Source organism: Hermetia illucens, chromosome 4 (assembly GCF_905115235.1).
Source record: "Hermetia illucens chromosome 4, iHerIll2.2.curated.20191125, whole genome shotgun sequence".
Lineage (NCBI taxonomy): Eukaryota > Metazoa > Arthropoda > Insecta > Diptera > Stratiomyidae > Hermetia > Hermetia illucens.
In genome coordinates this window covers 2,086,273-2,107,011 of record NC_051852.1, presented here as the reverse complement: position 1 = coordinate 2,107,011, position 20,739 = coordinate 2,086,273, and the positions used below count along the sequence as shown (strand labels likewise).

General features: G+C 38.6%; 1 protein-coding gene across 28 annotated transcripts in view; it reads right to left on the bottom strand.

The window, feature by feature from the left end:
• The window catches only part of LOC119656194 (patronin), a 105,968-nt gene that overhangs the window by 26,094 nt on the left and 59,135 nt on the right, over nt 1-20,739 (bottom strand). For 23 of the 28 annotated variants that reach the window (XM_038062552.1, XM_038062548.1, XM_038062549.1 and 20 more), the window contains exons 2-12: nt 5,075-5,386; nt 4,543-4,631; nt 4,319-4,454; nt 4,096-4,245; nt 3,883-3,983; nt 3,709-3,821; nt 2,383-2,526; nt 1,653-1,754; nt 1,353-1,475; nt 1,010-1,072; nt 730-876 (exon numbers count right to left, since the gene is read on the bottom strand). In XM_038062552.1, the coding sequence (XP_037918480.1) occupies nt 730-876; nt 1,010-1,072; nt 1,353-1,475; nt 1,653-1,754; nt 2,383-2,526; nt 3,709-3,821; nt 3,883-3,983; nt 4,096-4,245; nt 4,319-4,454; nt 4,543-4,631; nt 5,075-5,386 (1,480 nt within the window). The remainder of the gene's footprint in view (nt 1-729; nt 877-1,009; nt 1,073-1,352; nt 1,476-1,652; nt 1,755-2,382; nt 2,527-3,708; nt 3,822-3,882; nt 3,984-4,095; nt 4,246-4,318; nt 4,455-4,542; nt 4,632-5,074; nt 5,387-20,739) is intronic. The other 5 variants (XM_038062553.1, XM_038062574.1, XM_038062558.1 and 2 more) reach the window with 4 other exon arrangements.

The following is a 20,739-nucleotide window of genomic DNA, read 5'->3' as shown; positions in this document are numbered from 1 at the left end:
GCCCGCTTTCGAGGTTTGGATATTCAAATTTGAGTCGTCCAACTTCGGACAGTTGAGTTTTGCTCTAGCCTCCTTAGGAAAGCGCCAGTACTTCCTAGTCGTGGTCGAACTGCTAACATTCGAGTTAGCCGTTCGTGGCCTCCGGTTCCACATATTATCTCGTGCAGACGGTGTTCACGAGTGGCAAATCTGTTAGGGGAGTTTGGTTCGTTGACAGTGTTGGTGCCAAGGATGTAACGCCGTACACTCATCGTAACAAACTCCAACACAATTAGTTGACACAATCTTGCGACTGCGATAATTGCTTTTAGAAAATGTTCATGACGATATTCAGAAACTTGTCATTTCAACCTCTCAAAGGTTCTATCATAAGCCATCCCCACTAGTACCAAATTCACTTTGAGGATTGTAACCTAACTTCAATTCGAAGGTGAATGCAAACTTCACCAATATTCAAGAGTGTGTAATTGGCCCCTTAAGCGCAATTGTAAATGATCTTTTATATTCTGTAGTGATTTGACTTGGTCTCTAAGGTCCTCAGCACCCAATAACTCATCACCATTCCAGTCATCTTCATTGGATTTAAAACATTCGTGCGGATTGATTAGCCCTTATACAAGGGTACCACGATTTTAGTCCACATCATGATTGGGTTGATAATAGTCACCGACAACTATTCATTATCATTTTGTACCTAAGAATGTAGTTTATAACTATAAAACAATTTACCTGCACTAGCACTTGAAAGTTTCCTTTCCCGTTCTCTATCGCGCTCATAGTTTCGTCCAATCATATTTAACTGATCCTGTGAACCGCCAAAGTTTTCAATAGTAAGTTGTGATTCTTCACTGAACGAATTGCGTCTTGATCGTCGTCCTGAAATTCATAGAACTCGTGAGAGATCTTGTTTGGGTCTTGACCAATTTCAAAAGCTATGAAGCGCGGAACAACTTCAATTACAAAGCTTTATCAGAAGAAACGTAAATTTTCAACTTATTAAAGTCGTTACCTGCGTAGCTTGGTCGTCTTGTATCTTCCCAATTACTTGGTCGACCAGCGGGTAAACTATCGCCTATAGCGTCATTTATACAAGGGATGAATGGGAACATAAAAAAATTATAACTCAAATCGTTAAAAAATTATTTGGAATGTCAAAATGGGTGATGAAGTTAGAGCAGTTTTCGGGAATGTAAGCAAAGGCTTAAAGTTAATTCGTCAATTTAAACGATTGCAATATAAACCTCGTCAAAGCTAGTCGTTCTGCTCCAGATGCTTTGCTTACATTCAAAGGATATCGTGTCATACAAAATGAAAATCATATGTCTTATAAGCATTTAGAAACAGTAGCAAACCTCTTTCATCAGCTTTCGTATCCATATTGGTCTTTTCTTTTGCTTGTCGCAAGCGTGCAGGAACGAGTGGTTCCTGCATTGACGATAATGTTGTTATGCCTCTGCTTTTGTGCACTACAAAGCCTACGTGATGCGAAATAGTCAATAATTTGTAAGATTAGCATGAGCCGTTAATAAAATTACTTTTGGTTTAAAATAGAACGCAATAGAGAACATTAAAACGTTATAGCAGAATAGTCGACAAACCACAAACTTTTAACAAACAATTAACGACCAAATTTCATAACTGGTCGTACTCACCTTCATCACTTGGTGGAATTGCTGCTTGGTGGTGGTCCAATGTCTGATAGTCCTTTGGCGGTGTATTTCGACGTGTTGCTGATGCGGATGGTGAACGTGTAACTATTAGTTTTAAAGACAGAAAGGGAAAATCTTAGAATACTTGAAAATATCCACGAATTTGAGGACACATAAAAACACAAACTAAGCAATGTTTATTAGCATTTGTCCAGAAAACTTGAATTAATTTATACGTTGAATTCGATACGCTATCAACAGAGATTAAAAATTCCCGTGTGAATATTTTCTGAACAAATATTTTATCTGAGAAAATGTGCCTATGTTGTTCAAGTTCTAGAGTATTAATACATGCCCAATCGGATCAAAACTACATATAGCGATGAAAAATACTTAGACAAAAAATGCAAAAACACAAAAGCAACCTAGGAACCCAACTAACTTGAAAGTACCTAATGCCTAATGGAAATGAGCACAAACTGACCTAAACTAATCCAAGCTTACGAAAAGATGAAAACATAATTGATTTTTGAAAAATCGCACAAGTAAAAAGCTAATCTCCAATGAATGAAGGAATAATAAATCGAAACGAAAAACAAACAGAACAACGAATCGACAGGAGAACCATTTTTTTTTGCAAACAAACATCAAATGCTTTTCAAAACGCTAAGAACAAAATGTTTGTATATTTGGAAAACCGTAACAAAACTTCTTTTTCTAAATGTATAGAGACCTTGAAAAGGAGGTCTATTCGAAGGCGAACCGGAAGGTGTATCGAGGCCGCTTCTCAGATCTGGAATTGGAGTTACAGGTGGACATGTTAAACCTCGTCTGTGACATATTCCGTGTTCATTAACGCTCGAAGCTTTTTCGACCTCTGTTGAAAATCATTTGTATAAAAGTGAATAAACATAAAATAAAACGAAAAGAAAATATTGATTGTTCTATGAATCTTACTTATTAACGTATACACTGAATTCAGTTCATTTTTGTTTTTACTATTTTTAAACTTAAGGGTTAAAATGCGATGATTTATGAGATTCTTGGAAACAGAATGAGAAATGAACAAGAGTAAACTGAAAAATTGCAATAGAAAAAGGTTCGTAATAACACTTAAGAATAACTAAATAGTAAAATTTAGATTTACGTGAACAGTTGCATAACAGATGCCCGTGCAAGCCATATCCGAACTAGATTTGCACTTCATATCCTTTTCAGTAAAATTCGCATGAACTAATATAATAAAAATATTTTAGGTGTGGCACATCTATGAGAGTCTAAACAAATTTTTGGTACTGTGCAGACGATAATAAAAGGCAAAGTATATGTTCGAGTTCAGGATTGGCCAAAATTAACAACTTTGTGGCACTCAATATTCTGAAGATATCACCAAGGGATCAGCCAATTCATAGTGAATGTAAATTGTTTGATTAACACGTTAACTCTTTGTCTATACGGAGTCCACTCATCACTCTAAGGATTTTCGAGGATGAGATAAATTCATGATAATTTTATAAGACAAGAGTTATGATGAATGGTAAGTTATGGCTTGAATTACAACTTCACCTCGGAGCAACAAAACAGATTATATGAATCTAAGCATATTCCTAAATCGATAGGTTTATTCGATTCCTACAGATCTTGATGTTAACTTTTGTTTCCTTTTCGTTTTAAATACGTTTATCTTTTATATTTCGGGAACATGCTTGTATGCCGAATCATACGAGCAATTCTCAACGGGATAATGATCGATCATTCGAGAAATGAGTAACTAGAGTTAACTGACCAATATACAAAAATACTTTAATGCACAAAATCATAAAACATTATAAACTGAAAGATTCAAGGAAGCAACGTAAACATACAAACATATTCATTAAGAAGCTTCTCAAAATATCAAACAAAATATACAATTTAAATGGAACGTGAGATACTTGATCATTTAGATTTATTGTAGATACTCATAACCATCACCATTAAAACTTAAAATCTACTAAGTTGAATGCTTTCTTATAACTATTTTGCTCCTTAATTATGTCATTGTCAAGTGTAAACTTACCTTGTTGTTGCTGTTGATTTTCCATGCCGGGATAACAAACACATTTTGCTGGATGTATTTCAAATAAATTGAATAAATCGGCCATGAGAACAACAAGATTATGTTTCATTGAGCTGAAATTGAGTAGAAAATTAACAAAGTGAACCTGGTGAACACTTCATCTTCCAAATTTACCCTCTCATGTATGTAATATCCTCAGGACTCATATGGAACACAGAATATGGCAAATGTTTTTGAGAAAAATTACTAACTAATAACACGTTGTGTATTGAATCCTGAAAATAGGAGAGAGCACCGTTAATATCAGAAAATGATGCAGACGAAAAATGGATGTTGCTCCTTTTTTTACATCCAAACTATTCATTTATTCTCAATAATTCAACTAACCTCGACGGCTGGCAAATAATTTATTCTAACCACAGTCCAAGGAATAACTTTCGGGCAATAATACGAAATAAGAAAAGCTAAGCAGACACCATCACATAAATCCTGAAAGTCACGCACGGGTGGTATATCAGGAGATTGTAGTCGTTGCCCCTGTAATTGAGATGAATTAATATTGATTTTGGTTCTGAGTGTACATTTGCTCGTGTATATTCACGATGCTAACATTCTCATCAACTGCTCCGCTTTCAATTTCCTGGTCTATACGCTTTTTCAATGCGGCACATACGTGAGACACCCAGCTAAGTAAAGCTGATTCATAATTTGAAGTGGTCACCGATGATGAATTATATCCAGAGATTCTACAGGGAATAAGTTGTTCAAGGTTTAGTTTCCATATTACTATATTTGTTTGGTAAATAACTGATTATGGTGTTGTTTTGTACCCACCTTCTTATTGCATTTGGTACCCGATCGCCCGAAGATATTTCTTTTGCGTATAAAATCATAAGTGCTTCTATCACAGCCATGTGGGCATTCTGTTTAGTTAAGAAAATTATTTATGTAATGAATGGTAGTTGTTATTCAGCTCGAATTTTATATATCAAATAGATTTGACAAAGCCTAGATTGAAGCGTAATTAAAACGAAGTGTAGGCGGACTGGCTAAGCTCACCAGTATTTCATCACTTTAAATGCAGTCATATATACATTTTGTGTCTATTCAACAACAAGATTTTACAACATGCACCATTCGTTTCAATTTTTGCTAAGGTAGACGTGTAAGCAATGAATCTGTTCTAAATTCGATAGGAAATTGATCAGCAGTGAGTTTTCTAAATAGGTTATGGCGCTCAAGACTCAATGCGCTTCGATCTAATAAAATTTTACATAGGGAAATATAAGTCTGATATAAACATATGGAACCATTCGAATATTACTGTTCGATTATGTGATGACCGCATTATAAATAATCAACTTACTAATCTTATTGGATTCGTCTGAATTAAAACTGTCTCCGTAAGAGGCATATCGGGAGATTCAGTGACTGGCACTCCTTTTCTAGCAAGCGTCTGTAATATTGACCAGTGATTAAGACTTTGGTAGTTTGGATCCGAATATAAATTAGATAATGTTTGACAATAAAGCGTGGCATTTCCCAGTCCAACAACAATCTGCGGTTTAAGATGCTCTTGATTCTCATGATCGCGATAGAATGGTTCCTTTAAATTTTCGGGAACGCGATTGTTGAATGCTTTCGATAAAAGCCATTTCACTGATGCGCGCTGCCGAGCCTGCAATGAAAAACAAGAAAATGCTTATTGGTGAATACTAGTTTTTTCAGTCGTAGTAAATTGAATTTAAGATAAAGAGACATGATAAGGGGAATTCATGAAATTAATATAAAACGTAAAAATTCACCTTCTATAATTTTGTTAATAATAGTTGGCTTTCCTTTAAACTTCCCAGAATTATGCTTTATATCACTGCCAAATTTTGTACTTCTAGCATGAACTCAAGGGGGATTCAGACTAAATTTCTAAAATATGCTATTATTAACTTTATTTGTGCAGATATTGGAACGGGATGTATTTTGGGGCCTAGATTTCGTTTAGATACACCACTGTGATTTTTTTCAGATTTTTCGGTTGGATAGGCTCTGAGAACGAAACCTATTACACTTTTTGGGGGTCATATTTTGAGTCCCAACTCCCATACGTTTCACCCGAGATCAAATATGAAACCAGTTTCGTAAAGTACTAATTGAGCCAGGGTTTCAGACCCCATAAAGCCAAATTCTTTAAAAAAAAATTTGCACCCTCCTTTAGCATGTGTGGGGAGGAGCGCCCCCTTCAACTTAACACAAAATTGCGTCACTTGCTGTATATAGAGGGAAAAACAGACTACACAGTCTAACCATATTTCGTGACAATCGGTCTAGCCGTTTCCAGAAAAAAAACGAGTTTGACAGACAGCCATCGACTCAAATTTTTGCATTTGGCCTTGATGGCGCTTTTTTTAGCGTTTTCCATGGTTTTGGCCGATATGCCGGCTATTTCGCGTCAAATGTTGTTTTTGAGTTGAGCTAGAGTCCTTGGATTGTTGATGTATACCTTGGATTTGAGATAGCCCCACAGAAAAAAGTCTGGTGGCGTCAAATCTGGTGATCTCGGTGGCCATCCAAAATCACCATTTTTGGATATCAACTTTCCGGGGAACAATGGGTTCAAAAAATCAATTGTAGCGCGTGAAGTGTAGCAAGTTGCTCCGTCCTGCTGAAATCAGAAGCCTGCCATGTCATTTCCTTCGATGATTGGCAAGACAAAATCAGGAATCATGGCTTGGTAACGCTCGTCATTGATAGTAACAGAGGCTCCTACATCATTTTCGAAAAAGAACGCTCCAATAACCTTTCCGCACAAACACCGCACCACACAGTCACTTTTTGATTCAAGAAAGGCTATTCTTCAATTAATTGAGGATTTTCAGTAGGGTAGAAGCGACAGTTTTAAGTCCAAACTTCGTCCGGCAACCTGCACCTTTTGGAGCGTCAAACGAGATACGTGCGGTCGGGTGTTATTGTGCTGTTTTAAACGCAATTTTGCCCAATTGTGGACAATAGGACTCCGTAGTTATCATTTCGCCGGGATTCAGGAAAGAATAGTGAATGACGCCTTCAGAACTCCACCAAACAGTCATTATGACCTTCTTAGGGTGCAGTTCCGCTCTTGCTTGGTGCCTGGAAGAATCTCCGCGATTCAACCACTGTCCTCAATGTTACCTATTATCGCACAGAATCCATTCTTCATCACAAGTCACAATTCTCTTCAAAAGCGATTCCTTCTCTTGTCCCATCAGCAATGAAGAGGCTACCTCAATTCTGTGCATTTTGTTTCTTTCGGTTAATTCATGTGGCATCCATCGATTGAGTTTTTTCACTTTTCCAATTTCTTTGAGGTGGCGACTAATGGTTGGTTTTGATCATTGGAGGTTTCAGCAAGGCATTGTAAAGTTGTTGATGTATTTCGCCCAACTTCTGTCGTGGTACAGTCCAGGTCCTGATATTTTTAGGGAGCTTTTTTTTATCTACACCGCACAGGTTTGACCCTATTTCATATAAAGAAATTGGTCGGTGCAAAGGCCTGCCACTGGTACACGCTGTGATCGGAAGACGGAAGTGGCAGTGGATAGTTCACACTTTAAGAAGGGCGACAATTGCATTTCGGGCTACGCCATGCAGTGGAATCCATTCTTCCAAGATGGGTGAAGTGTGGGTCGCCCAAGGGTACTTGGCGCATAACAGTGGAGGAGGAGTGGGAGCGTCTCAGCAAGTCTTGCGGGGAGCTGAAGTGCATTTCAGGTAACCGTGAGCGATGGCGCGCAGTTGTGGTTGAGGCGCTATACCCTACCATGGGGTGAAGGGTAACCATATATATCCAGACAACCACTACCTAAGGTACCTAAAAGCAAAATCTGTCTGGCTCACTTCGTGAAAAGTTGCTGAAACTTCGTTATCATTGAAAATGAAAGTGTTTGCAAACGAGCCAATATCGACATTCAAAAATAGAAAGTCCATGATGGCTGCGTTAAGGTTGAATAAAAAAAATCTAAGAAAAAGGTATAAAGGAGTGCACCGGAATGATGTGCGACTAATCCTTGCCAAGACGGTAGATATTCCTGTGTAGAATGTGGAATGAAGTGCTACAGTGAACTGTCTGACTTTTGGTCAGCATGTCACCGTGCCAAATAAGCGACCCAGAGAAATGAAAGAAAGAAAACCATACCATCAAGCAAGCTAGCAACCTCTGGTACAGAAAGCAATAGAAACTGCTTCAGAGAACTTTGTTTGTTGTTTTAGGAAGCGGCAGTAGTAGTAAATAGGGGAAAACTGTTACCGATTTTCAGTAAAACCTTGATTCAATCTGCCTGTTGAATCGAGGCCGGACATATTTGTGCAGTTACTGGAGACAAGGGGATGGGATCTTTCCTGTGTCTTAGAACGCAACAAACTAGAGTTATTTCTCAAGGCCGATATTTGGTGCCAGTTAGAACTGTTGTCTAAAGCTGGTAAGCCTTTTGGTGTACCGTCATCGTACAGACATATATATGTATATGTATTTTCAACACTAAGCTGGGTAGCTAGCGCCGAAGTACTGACTCACATCGTCCCGTTAAAATCAGCTATTAAAAATTTTAGGGTAGGGTAGGTAAGTAAGCGGATATTAGTGGCCGGTCCGAGAAGTTCAATTAGCACAGTGATGCGCCGTTTTGATGTCGCAAATCTCTAAGATCATGATTGGTGTTTCAAGAGTAAGGGGGCAAAGTCCAGTCCGTCGATAGCCTCACGTCCTCCATTTTGCAACTAGAGATCTCTAAAGAATTGTTCTAAGCTTTCTCCTTATAATCCGCAGCTTCACCAACGCGAATTGTTACGTATACCGAGTTTGGTGGTATGTTCCCCTATAGACCTTGTGAATACCGCTTTAAACTTGCTTGCATTTGTACGCGCCTGGTACAGGAGGTGATGAGCCTTCGCCATCTGAAATTAGTAGTTACTAACGTTCCTGCTTGTGACAGTTACCAATAAGATGCAAACTGTCCCCAGATAGAAACTACCGAGAATGGAGTCCCACCTGGCCAGTCAGTCAGCTCGTTTCATCCCCTTCAATGTTGGCTTCCAGGTCAGCCAAAGAAGATGACTTTGATCGTGCTGCCCACACTGTTCAGCGGCTCCCTGCACCCACCAGCCTGGATGTCACCACTGAGTAGAACGCCATAATCACCGCTCGGTTGTCGATCAGCATGACTATATTATAAACTTGGTCTTCGCATCACGCCTCTAGTAACCCTGGACGTGAAAAATGCATTCAATTCGGCCAATTGGAATATAATACGCAAATCCCTAGCAAATGTTGTCGATAGTTATTTAGCTGAAAGGAGGCTTTGGTATGACACCGATGACGGTCCCCAAGAGTACGTTGTTTCCGCGGGTGTTCCGCAGGGCTCCGTATTGGGCCTACTACTGTGAAACATCATGAAGAACGATGTACTTAATCTTCCCCTTTTGGGAGAAGCTATGGAGGTGGGTTACGCTGACGAAATAATGCTGGTTGTTGTCGCAAAGCATCTCGAAGATGCTGAGTTATACTCAGGCGATCAGAGCTGTTAAAAGTTGGCTAGAGAGCTCTGGAGTGGCACTTGCGGAGGAAAAAACTGCAGTGGTCCTCATCACTAAGCGCGGGAGGGAAATTGCGCCTGAAACGAAAGTCATATCATCAGTTCCAAGCCGACCATGAAATATTTGGGAGTGGTGATAGACAGGAAGCTCAGTTATAGGCAACACTTGCAGTGTGTATTCGACAAATCATCCACTGCAAGTATGGCTCTGGTAAGGATGGTACCGAACGTGGAGGGCCACGGTATACCTCTAGGTTACTTATAGTCAGTGTGGTAACCGCAATCATGCTCTATGCGACCCCAGTTTGGAACAAGGCGTTGCGGATGTCAGTTAACGATAACAAACTGGGTGCAGTCTACAAGAGGACAGCCCTCAGAGTATGCTCTGCCTTTAGGACTGTCTCAGATGATGCAGCATGCGTCATCTCTGGAATGATGCCGATTGACAACTTGTCAAATGAGATAGCAAACGAATGAGGGAGAGGGAGAGACCCAAGCGGTGGGGACGATCGGAAAATTGTCGGTGGACTCACAGGCTCATCCTTGCCATCAAGGAGTAGTTGGAGAGACGAAACCGTGAGATTAATTATAATCTCACCCAGTTCCTCACGGTGCACGGAGGATATCGCCAATACCAGGTTTAAATTGTAAACCTGACCCGACTGTCCAAATTGCAATGGAGTCCCAGAGGACCCTGAGCATGTATTCTTCCACTTTCCGAGGTTTGTGGAATAAAGGAGGAATCTAGAGGAAAATCTAGGAGAGATGCTGGTACCAGAAAATCTGGCGCCGAAAATGGTAGCACATCAAGTGAATTGGGATGATCCATGATCACATCTATCCAAAACAAACTGCGAAAGGCAGAGGAGAGGAGGAAAATGCGGTCATGTACGTTGCGTATAGAAGAAAAGTGACTAAGCTAGATTGAGCTGACTCCATACGGTATATAATTGTGGGTATGCTTGTCTGCTAAATAAAAATTGGCATGCATTTAAGAGCATCAGCACTGCTACCTTGTTGACCACGTAGTTCATTGTTCAGTCAAAATTGGCTTCTCGAAAATTGGAAAACGATCGTTGCAGATATCTCGTCCCAAAACCTGATTAATTTCATTCTCCGCTGCAGCTGCATTTTGCCCTTTTTTAAACAAAAGCAGATAAAGGATGAAGATGATCCCATCCGGAAAGTCTATAAGGGCAATATCTATGGTAGGAAAAGAAGACGAGGCAGACCCTGCCTAAGATGGAGCGATGGCGTGGGCCAGGACGCCAGACAGCTTTTAGGGATATCGAATTGGTGGACCTCGGCGCAAAACCGGGATGTCTGGAGTTCCTTATTAAGGCAGGCCTAGACCGGATACCGGTTGTTGCGCCGTTGATGATGATGATGATGATGAGATAAAGGACCCGAATATTCCTTTCTATAGAGAATTTCATGCTGATTAAAACCCCGTTTTTTTAACGTCTCAGTGACCCGGAATCACCACGCCGTCAATTTTTAACTTTTTATTAAAAAAATTGTAGCCAACGAATAGCAGCCTCGAAAATTTCGTAAAGCCATTTTTAAGGTTTTATGTAAAATAAAACCTTATTAAAATCGGTTTACTGTCTGTCTGTTCGTCACACGCATTTTTCTCAAAGACTGTAGCAGCGATTGGCACCAAATTTGATGGAAAGTTGAGAACTGTGAACGCTCACGCATATAGTGAGTTACATCTTGTTACGTCGAATTTAAGGGGAGGTCCCCATACATGTAAATGGGGGGTGTGAATTTTTTTTCACCAAATAGTCATGTGGGGTATCTAATGAGAGGTCTCGGTTAGTACTTTCCGAACATATTTGTTGGAAAGTGGGGAGTGTGGGTGGTTGAAAGTGATCGTTTGTGTAGCGGTTCCATTCTCAGAAACTACCCAACCGAAAAACCTGAAAAAATCAGGAGGCTGCCACTATATGGTACCTAGGCTCCGAAATATCTTCCATACCGATATGCTTTCAAATAAAGTTAATAACAGTTTTGTAATTCGCTGCAAAACCCCCCTTAAGTTCATCTTATTACCACGAAATTTTCCAGTGATGTAGGCAAAAATTTTGAATTTTTAGAGGTTTGGCCACTAGTTTTGAATCTTGTGAATCAAATCCCGTTGGAATTTTCACTCTATCTGTTACAGCTGCTCAGAAAGGTGTCTCCCCGTTTAAAACATCTTTTGAGCAACGCCTTCTACAGGAGCCAAAATTAAATAAAAGAGTTCAAAAAAATTGTTTCGCATACTTTTTGACAAATACTTCAATGCGCAAAAATAGTATAATAGTTTTCTTAAAATAAATGATTTAAAGAAGCGTTTTTTTTAACCCAAAAGTACCCTTAAATTGATTTGCTTGAAAATTGCATAATAGTTTTTTTCGAGACCCCTTATCAACTTACTTAGTAATCGGAGAAGAATTTACCCACCCAAATGATTTAATCGATGTTCTATGCGATAATATTTGATTATCAATGACATTCGCTTAACGATTTCAGATTTTTCCAACAATATTTCGTGGAAAATTGTGTGAAATTACTCGAGTCGAATGGAGATGCATGTAATTCTGATCGATATTCGATTTTGCTATTGTTGCATATTTAACATTGAAACGAATCCAATGCGAAAGGGTGAAATACAATTCAGCAGATCTAGCTTCTAGTTCAATTTCTCTAAACAATTTAGTAAATTTAAAACACGTAGCAAAAAGATGGGACAACCCATTACCCATCACAATGGAGTTACGCTTTTGTAATCTCCATAAAAGCACATAATGTATGTCAATGGATTCCGAGAGAACGTTATGTCCATGCATTTCTAATCAAGTTGATATCTCCATGTTATCACGGGACACTTTTCCTACGGTTAACTATCATTTTCACTTCATTTCAAACCGCATGGAAAAAAACGTAGAAAATGTTGAATATCGCTAAATACTAGGTAAGACCATTTAACAGTTTTCAGTGAATATTTCTGTAATAAAACCTAAAAGGAAATGAGGAACGAGTTCATGCTTCTCTCGCTGGCTATGATCAGTAAACCAATCACGTTTAAGGCGCGTCACTGCGAGCAAGGTGTTGCTTATATTTTTCCAACTCATTCTATTGTAGATGTAATCTGTTTACATATAACTACAGCGTTTGGGACGTGAACGTCCAACCATAAGCGCAAGACTTGTCAACCTTGGAATGTGAAAATAGTTGCAAATGTTCAGATATATTTAATATATCTATATTTTCACGAAAATACATATGAGTTTGGAATGTTGTTCTCAATGAACTACCCTTCGGAATAGATTATCGCGTGGTCGCGACTGGATGGAGTACGTGTGAGATACAGTCGACGCTTTATGATACAGATGGTATGGGCTCAGCCTCTTCAATACCGTCTTCCTGATTTTCTGTAGCGCTGGCCAATATGTCGGTATCAGACAGCCGCAAATGGCCACATCATCGTTAAAATGTATGTATTCTTCGAAAGTCAAATCCGTACGTATTTCAGGAAGCAGGTTTCAGGTGTCTATCGAATCGTCTTCTTTTTTTTCGTTGCCTGAACCTCCTGTGGAATCTGTGAATCCTTGATAAAACCACATTTCTTGAAGTAGTTTGATATGGTGGACTGCATGATGTTCTTCCACGCCTTATCAATTGTCATCTTTGCTGTCACTACAGAGATGTTTAGGGTTTGTTTATTTTGAATACCGTCTAGAATAATTCTGACAACTTCTTTTTAAGGTTTTGTGTAAATACAAAACCTTATTAAAATCGGTTTACTGTCTGTCTGTCCGTCACACGCATTTTTCTCGGAGACGGTTATAGCGATTGACACCAAATTTGGTAGAAAGGTGGGAACTGTGAACGCTCACACATACAGTGAGTTACATCCTTTTACGTTGAATTTAAGAGGTGGTCCCCATACATGCAAAAGGGGGGTGTAAAATTTTTTTTCATCAAATATAGTCATGTGGGGTATCAAATTAAAGGTCTCGATTAGTACTTTTCGAAACCGGTCTTAGTTTTGGCTTTCGTTGAAAAGGTGGGGATTTCGGGGGAGTTCAAAGTGGTCATTTTTTTAACGAACCCATTCTCAGGAGCTACCGAACCGAAAAATCTGAAAAAAATCAGGCGGGTGCCACTATATGGTGCCTAGGCTCCGAAATATCCTACATTCCGATACCTGTTCAAATAAAGTTAATAATAGTACATTACTATAATTTTTAGTAATTGAAAGGAAAACCCCCCTTAAGTTCACCCTAGAATCACCAAATTTTGCAGCAATGTAGGTTACAGCATAGAGCATGATTCTGGGGAAAATCACACTATTACTAACAAAGTTATACTAGGTATACTGTCGCTCCTCTGCAAATTCAAGACTATGAATGTCAATATCACTTGAAAGTGAATATTTTCACATAATATATGCATATTTTACGTGCTACATGCTAATGGGACAAATGCACACTCAAATCTCTTTATAAAAGAAATACACAAAACCTTTCGTACCTGAAGCGCTAGCTTCCGGTTTCCCGACTTGTTTTTGCTGCATTAGAAGTAGGAAAAGGCTTGATACCTTTGAAGCATCGAGGGATTTTCACTTAACCTAGCGCTAAGGGTTTCAGCTTTTCCGGCCAATCCATGTTGGTGGCAAACAGCAACGTTAATGTGCGATCAGAAACACATTTAAAGAAAAGATCTGTCTCATTGAGAATATTGCTTAGTGCATAATTTTATATGAGATTCTTTAGTTCAAATTTTCATTCGGACCATACATCTTTATCAACACTCGGTAATAACTTTTTGAAAGAAATGTCGTATCGAGTTTTGAAATTGGTTAGCCATCCTTCGCTTTTTTTGAAATCAGAAACGCCCAATTGTGATACGTATTCAAGAGCTTTTGACTTTAATAAAAACCCCCCAACAGGTAAATTTTGACGATAACAATGTCTGAACCATTTGATTAAGGAATCCTGTAAACGTGGAAACATACCACCTCTGGTCCCCTTGCACTTTTCATGCTGTCTGCTTCCCAAAATGTTCCCTTTAATTTTTGAGAATTTTTAACAATGTAGATGGTGGAATATTATAACTTTTGGTGGCATCTGGTTTATGGATCCTTTACGGCCGCAATTATTTTCTTTTTTTCGGAAACACAAACTAACATACTTTTTTCGGGCACTCATTTTGACGGAAAACTACGAACGGACTGGCAGAAAAATGACTTGACTTGACTCAACAATTCGTGGGACTCGAGAGGTCCAAAAGAAAACTTCGAATTATAGAAAAGGGTGGCCGAATTATAGAGTGGTTTCACACACTCTTTCCCGAAGAAAAAAATCTTCGTCCCTACAAAGAATTTATTCGAATTACCAAGGTTACAAGCTGAGGAGTTCGAATTATTGGGAGCCTTATCTCTTCCCATATCCTCTTTGACAAAATCTGTAAATTCAATACAACCAAAAGCTAATATTTGCGAACTTTTCAAAGCACTTTCTATACGTCCATTTTATTGTTCAGATTCTACCTTAGACTAACTACATTCGTTGCCTAGATATGTTTTGTACTTCACAAAGTGAATAACGTAATTCCAGCAAATAACAGAGAATCAAAATTGACTTCCAAGCATCTCTACATTTACTGACTAGGTTGCATTTTCTTTATTAAATGCCCAGTTGTTCTCCTATCTAATCATAGATAGAATCAAAACAACTTTAGTCATCACTTTTGAGTGCACTTAATTTTTTTGATAGACCATAACCATGAGCTTCAACTTTTCTCATCATAAGAATGTGAACTTAAAACAATTCTTTGACCGCATATCTATCTAAAACTCAATAGAATCCCGTTCAGTGGTAATAGTAGAGGCGCCTCTGAAAGCCATCATATTTTAACGCATTCCTCATTCCATTTATTTCAATTTATTTTCGAATCTAACCAATATTTCCAAGTGCCTATTTAATGATTTTTGATGAGTCACAATCATAAAATGCAAAATTCTTGTAATTGCATCTGGGGAAGATGAAAATTGTTTTCAGATTGAATATGAACCAGATGTCTGAGTGCCTAGCGGACGAGTATGATTGATGAATACCATATAAAAATAGAGAAATAAGTCCCATCAATTAAGGAGGGAGTTTTGCTGGTTTGACAAATTTTAAAATTTAGGCCAAGTTTGCGATTGAATTAGGAACATACAAAAAGGATATTAGAACTCCAATTCGTATATCTTATTATAGTATTTTATATAAATCATTCATGAATCATTTCTCAAGGCAGTGGTAGTTATGTTTTTAGTTCTGAAACTAATTGACGGAGTGCGCTTGCACCATGGACAGCAAATGAGAAAAGCGTTGTAGCTAATTGGCTGGAAGAAAAGTTTACTCCTGTCATTTGGGTGGGTAGTTCAGACTAAGCATATGGTACTGATAGAAGCTGAAAGATTATGAAGTATTAAGCGTGAATGCAACCCGATATGGTTTTCCTGCCTCGATAGCAATATCCAGGTAGCAGGGTTTTCAACTCTACATATGTGGTTGAGAATGCCCCGGTCTAGGCCTCAATGTGTTTGCCTCGATTTTGACTGATATCCTCATTTCAAGACTCAATTTGGCGCAAGTCCAAATGCGCCCGGTGGATGACATGTGATATTTCGTTCAATGAAGTATGAGGGACAAAAGTGCCAAGTAAGTTGGTCACACTCTTGAATTAGCTAGTGCAATTCGGTATAAGCCCGTATCAAAGGATATTTCGGCAAAACCGCATATAGGTTCGGACAGACCCAAATCTCCGCAAAGTGAAGTATGGTTTGATCACCAACCAGTCCCATTCACTACAAATCGTATCCAACTTGGGGCTCGAAAACGGTAGGTTTCACCAATATAAGACTCCTGAAAATCGTATTTCGGGTTGCTGAATTGACGTCAGTCTCTTAACCTTCACTCGAGACTTGCGCTGGATATTATGTCTAGCTATTTATTGACTTCTTGTCTTATTGGCTCTATGAAATATGGGCTTATCTGCCAGAAAAAGTTGCATTTTTGTGTAGTTTTAAAAAGGTTAGCTCATCTGAAGTTTGGAATATCGAATGGCTCATTTTTATAGCGCAGTTGGAAGTCTTCCATCTTTTATCGGGAGGAAGAAACTGATTTATGTTGATTTTTTTTTATTGTGGTATGGATGTGCTTGGCTGATTGATGTACTTGGTCGTCCCCAATGTTTCTCTTCTGGTCAGTCTTCGTTATCCCGAAAGGAAGACTACATTTTTGTGATTGTCTAGATAACTTAAGGTACATTAGACATCAACACACCCCCATGAATCTCGTCAGTTTTTCTAAATTCCACGGTACTCAAATTTTCCACCCTCATGGTAGGGATTATAGCACTGTATGAGCTTTGCATTGTGGGAAAATTGCGAGATACTAAATACGACACACTCAAGGGAAAACAACCTAAAAGCCGCCTGAAGCAAGATGACTTTATACTCTAAATAGTGATTTGAGAGCTTCTCGATTCCATCCAAATTAGGTATATAATCGAATAAAATAACTCAACTGATCACGACGAGCCGATCCGGCTTTTGAACGAGACAAAGGTTGAAGAAAAAGAAGAAAACTTCAAGAGACTTAAAGTAGCCATAGCTTTGAAAAATGAATCCTTGGTTCGCTGTTATTTTAATGAAGACTTCATGAGTTTCCGTTACATGTTGACTGCTTGGCTCTCCCCGTTTACAAAAAAGTAGATGGCTCCCTTTGCTGGCACTTTTCGCTCCCTAGATCTATCCGCACGGTCAAAATAACTTTTTTGGTTTAAAATTAATTTTTGCAAATTTTGGAAATTTGATTTCTTATCACTTAACTGAGTTCTTTCGCCCGCTCAGGATTGGCTACCGCGAAAAAAGCAAGGAATCTTTAAACCGATATGTTTCCAAAAATATCCACTTTCTCCCTTCGTCATATGTCAGTTGGGCGCCAGCGAGGGCGATGTAATTCAATTTTGGTAACGACGAAGAAGACATAGGCGCTTGAGCAGACTATGTCATCTAGAGAGAATTGTAGTCCATTTGACGGGACATTTTGTTATTTTGGGCGGAAAACGAAAATTATGTTATTTACCTAGGTGGCCTCATTAATTTCGGCTCATAGTATTGAATAAATTATCTAATGTAATTCACCCTCTAGATGCCGCGGCGGAGGGAATCCCCAAAGGCCATAGCGATTTTCAACTGAAGAAGTATCGGGTGAGGTCGTAATCCGTCAAGATTTTCCCCACACCGGTAGTAAGCAATATTCGAGTCGCATGCTCATTTCCATGAAAGCGGTCGATTTATTTCCATCATGTCTTTTTGCCGAATAACGGTTGTTTTTATCTCAGTTTCCATAGATGAATGGATCTCATGGCTTAACCCCATTCGATTCTAAGCATACTAGGTTAAAGGTATGTTAGATATTATTGAAGGGACAGAGATACCAGAGATGTAGTCCATATTTTTAAACTAGAAATAAAATGCAAGTGCAAATGCTTCACTCAAGTATGGATTGAGTGGATTGCAGATACGCAGAGTGCCCTATATGACGAGCCTGTGTTCAAAATTAAACTTAGAAAAACTTATATAACATCTTATGCTGGAGCTTGCCAATTGAAAAACGCAGTCGTAGGATCAAAATGTTTCTAGAAGAAAGTTACTGGATACTTAGATGCCAACTCATCTAACGTGTTTTAGTTGACGACGTATAGATGTAATTTGTCACGTCCCATTTGATGGGACGGCGAAGATGGACTGTCAATGTTCTGTGCCAAATGGAAATAATCTACATTCTCGAGTTTGATAAATTTGAATAAATATTTCCAATTTACTTTAACGTTACGGATGAAGATCTATATATTATCAGGAACCTTATTTTCTATTCAAAAACGGCGTCCAAAACATTGCCAAAAAAAAAACTGGTCGGCCTGTATTCCCCCTCTCACGAAACGATGAAAATGACTTGCGAAAACTATCCGAATGATTCGTCTGGTCATTGGTGTTCGCCTGACGAATGTCATTTTCACCGACAAGAAAGTTTTTACTGATGAACCATTACAGAATCATCAAATTCGTCGCCAATTACTCAAGAAGAGCCAACAGAAGGACACGGCTGCGAAAACCCTCGGCCGCAGTGATTTTCCAGGTTTGGTGATATTTTTCGGTTGGAATCTTCATCACCGAGAAGGCACCACTGACTTCGAAGTAGCTGGATTTAAGCTAACTATTCCGTCTAGTTCATCTTGGAACGAAAAGTGTCAGACACGCTGAGAAAAGCAAAATGAATGCCGTTTATGCTTCGAAGCGATTTTTCTTGTGTATGCACCTCAAAGGACCTAAAATGACTCAAACGGCTGCTGTAAAATATATGCAGACGTAGAAAAAATTCGTTAGCAAGTAGGTGAACGCTTTAAAGAAATGAAGACTATTGATGACTTCTCAAATATCGCAGTAATGTCGAGGTAGTGTCGAATAAGACGAAAAAATTATTGGCGTCCTGTTTCAGAAAAATCCATCATTGTCCCTCTGCGAATGTGCTTTTGAATTGCCAAAAAAATTTGAAGATATCGCACAAAATAGTTCGTAGATATTCGTTGAAATTTCCAATTACTTTGCAAGACCTTATGCTAAGTGGAAAGTATGTCTAAAAATTCTAGGTTAGGCGAGAGAAGCATTTAAGGCCATTACTAGGGCAACGTTATCTTTTTGAGCCGTTCCAATCATCAAACGTGCCTGGCCAAAATCCTTTGGATCAATTCGTTCAGCAAATCTAAAGCGGAAGAATTTTTGCTATGTGGTAAGTAAACTTTACAAGGAAGATGCAAAAGGTAGTGGAAAACGATGGATAATACTTTGAGTAATGCCACTGTAATGGTATTATACTTTCATAATAAATTATCGAGTCGTTATGAATAATTTCAACCTTAATAAAATCTATTTTATTCGCTGACCAGACTGACATGTGTCTAGAAAATTCTACGTTACACCAAAAACCGTCAATCAATCAGACTTACAATATCCGCTAGGAACCAACTTACTAATTTTATTTTATTACTCTTTTCTAAGCACCACCCTTAAACTGCCCCAAAATGAAATGCTGCCATAAACAATTTTTTACCACATAAGATATTTTGTCTGCGTAGCTTTTAAAGCCCATATTTATGTCTATATCAAAATCTGATGTAGATTCAGTTGTAGTGCCAATAGGAGTCTTTCTGTGCTACCATCGCTTCTTTCGTATATTACCGCCATTCTAAGGGTCTACTTTGGAAGAGAAGACGAACTGCAAGTACATATCGTCTGTTTTTATCTTTTGTAGCGTCAAATTGATGCTGAGATGTGCCCAAAGACGAAAGAAAATTCTGCTTCGTTAAAATTGGAAACATAAAGTTCTAAGAAGCAGAAGAGGAAGCGAAAATAACAATTACAAGAAATAAATCACTCCAAGCATCGTCGTACTAAAAATAGGCTTTTGAAAATTGATAGAAGGTAACCTGGGTGATTCTGAGGTACAATTATGTTTCAAAAATATTTTTAGCTTAATGCAATTATCAACTAGTAGGGATTTAGGATTTTGAGGTGAATGGGACGTGCTCATATTCATATTTGGGAATTATCTTGGTTCGGTAGTGTCTCTAGAGGAGAACATTAAAGTAATTCCATTCATGATGGTGATGTGATGAGTTATTTCTCGAAGGATGGACAGAAATATTATCAAGAATAATTGATTTTAGGACACACTATGGTAATTATTATTAGCATCTGAAATCTGAGCAGGAAATGTATAAATAAAATATGATTTTCCATGCAAGGAATCATGCACCCGCACATTCCTAATAGAGTGCAGATGATCATTTTTTATGGGTTTTTTTATTTATTGCTAAACAGTTCAAATTCTGATGTTAAAGTTCTGAATATTCCGATGGAAAGTGTAGCATACATGCCCCCCGAGGTAATAGCTGAGTTTCCAAGAATATTTATTAAGTTATTGTTATTGGGACTAAATTTAATCGATCGAAGGAACAACGGAACTGAATATCATACAGCTGTCTTTCTCACAAGGACACTACAAAATTCTTTTTATTTAGGACCACATATCATTGTCATCATCGTTACGTTGCTTGTACAGCTGAATACGTTACAAAGAGGACGACCGGACGACCTAGCCGTAATAATTACCGGCAAGTTTGCGGACACAGTATGTGACCGCTTGAATGCAACTCTGCATGTAATCCACAGCTGGTGCCTCCGCAACGGGCTCACGGTGAACGCTAGGAAGACTGGACTAGTTATGTTCACGGGGAACGTCAGAGGTGGGGCAGCTATACGCCCTCCATCGCGGAAATCCAGCTGGCACAAACAGTCAAGTACTTAGGAGTACATTTCGACTCCAAGTTAACGTGGAAGCATCATATCCAGGAACAATATCAGAAA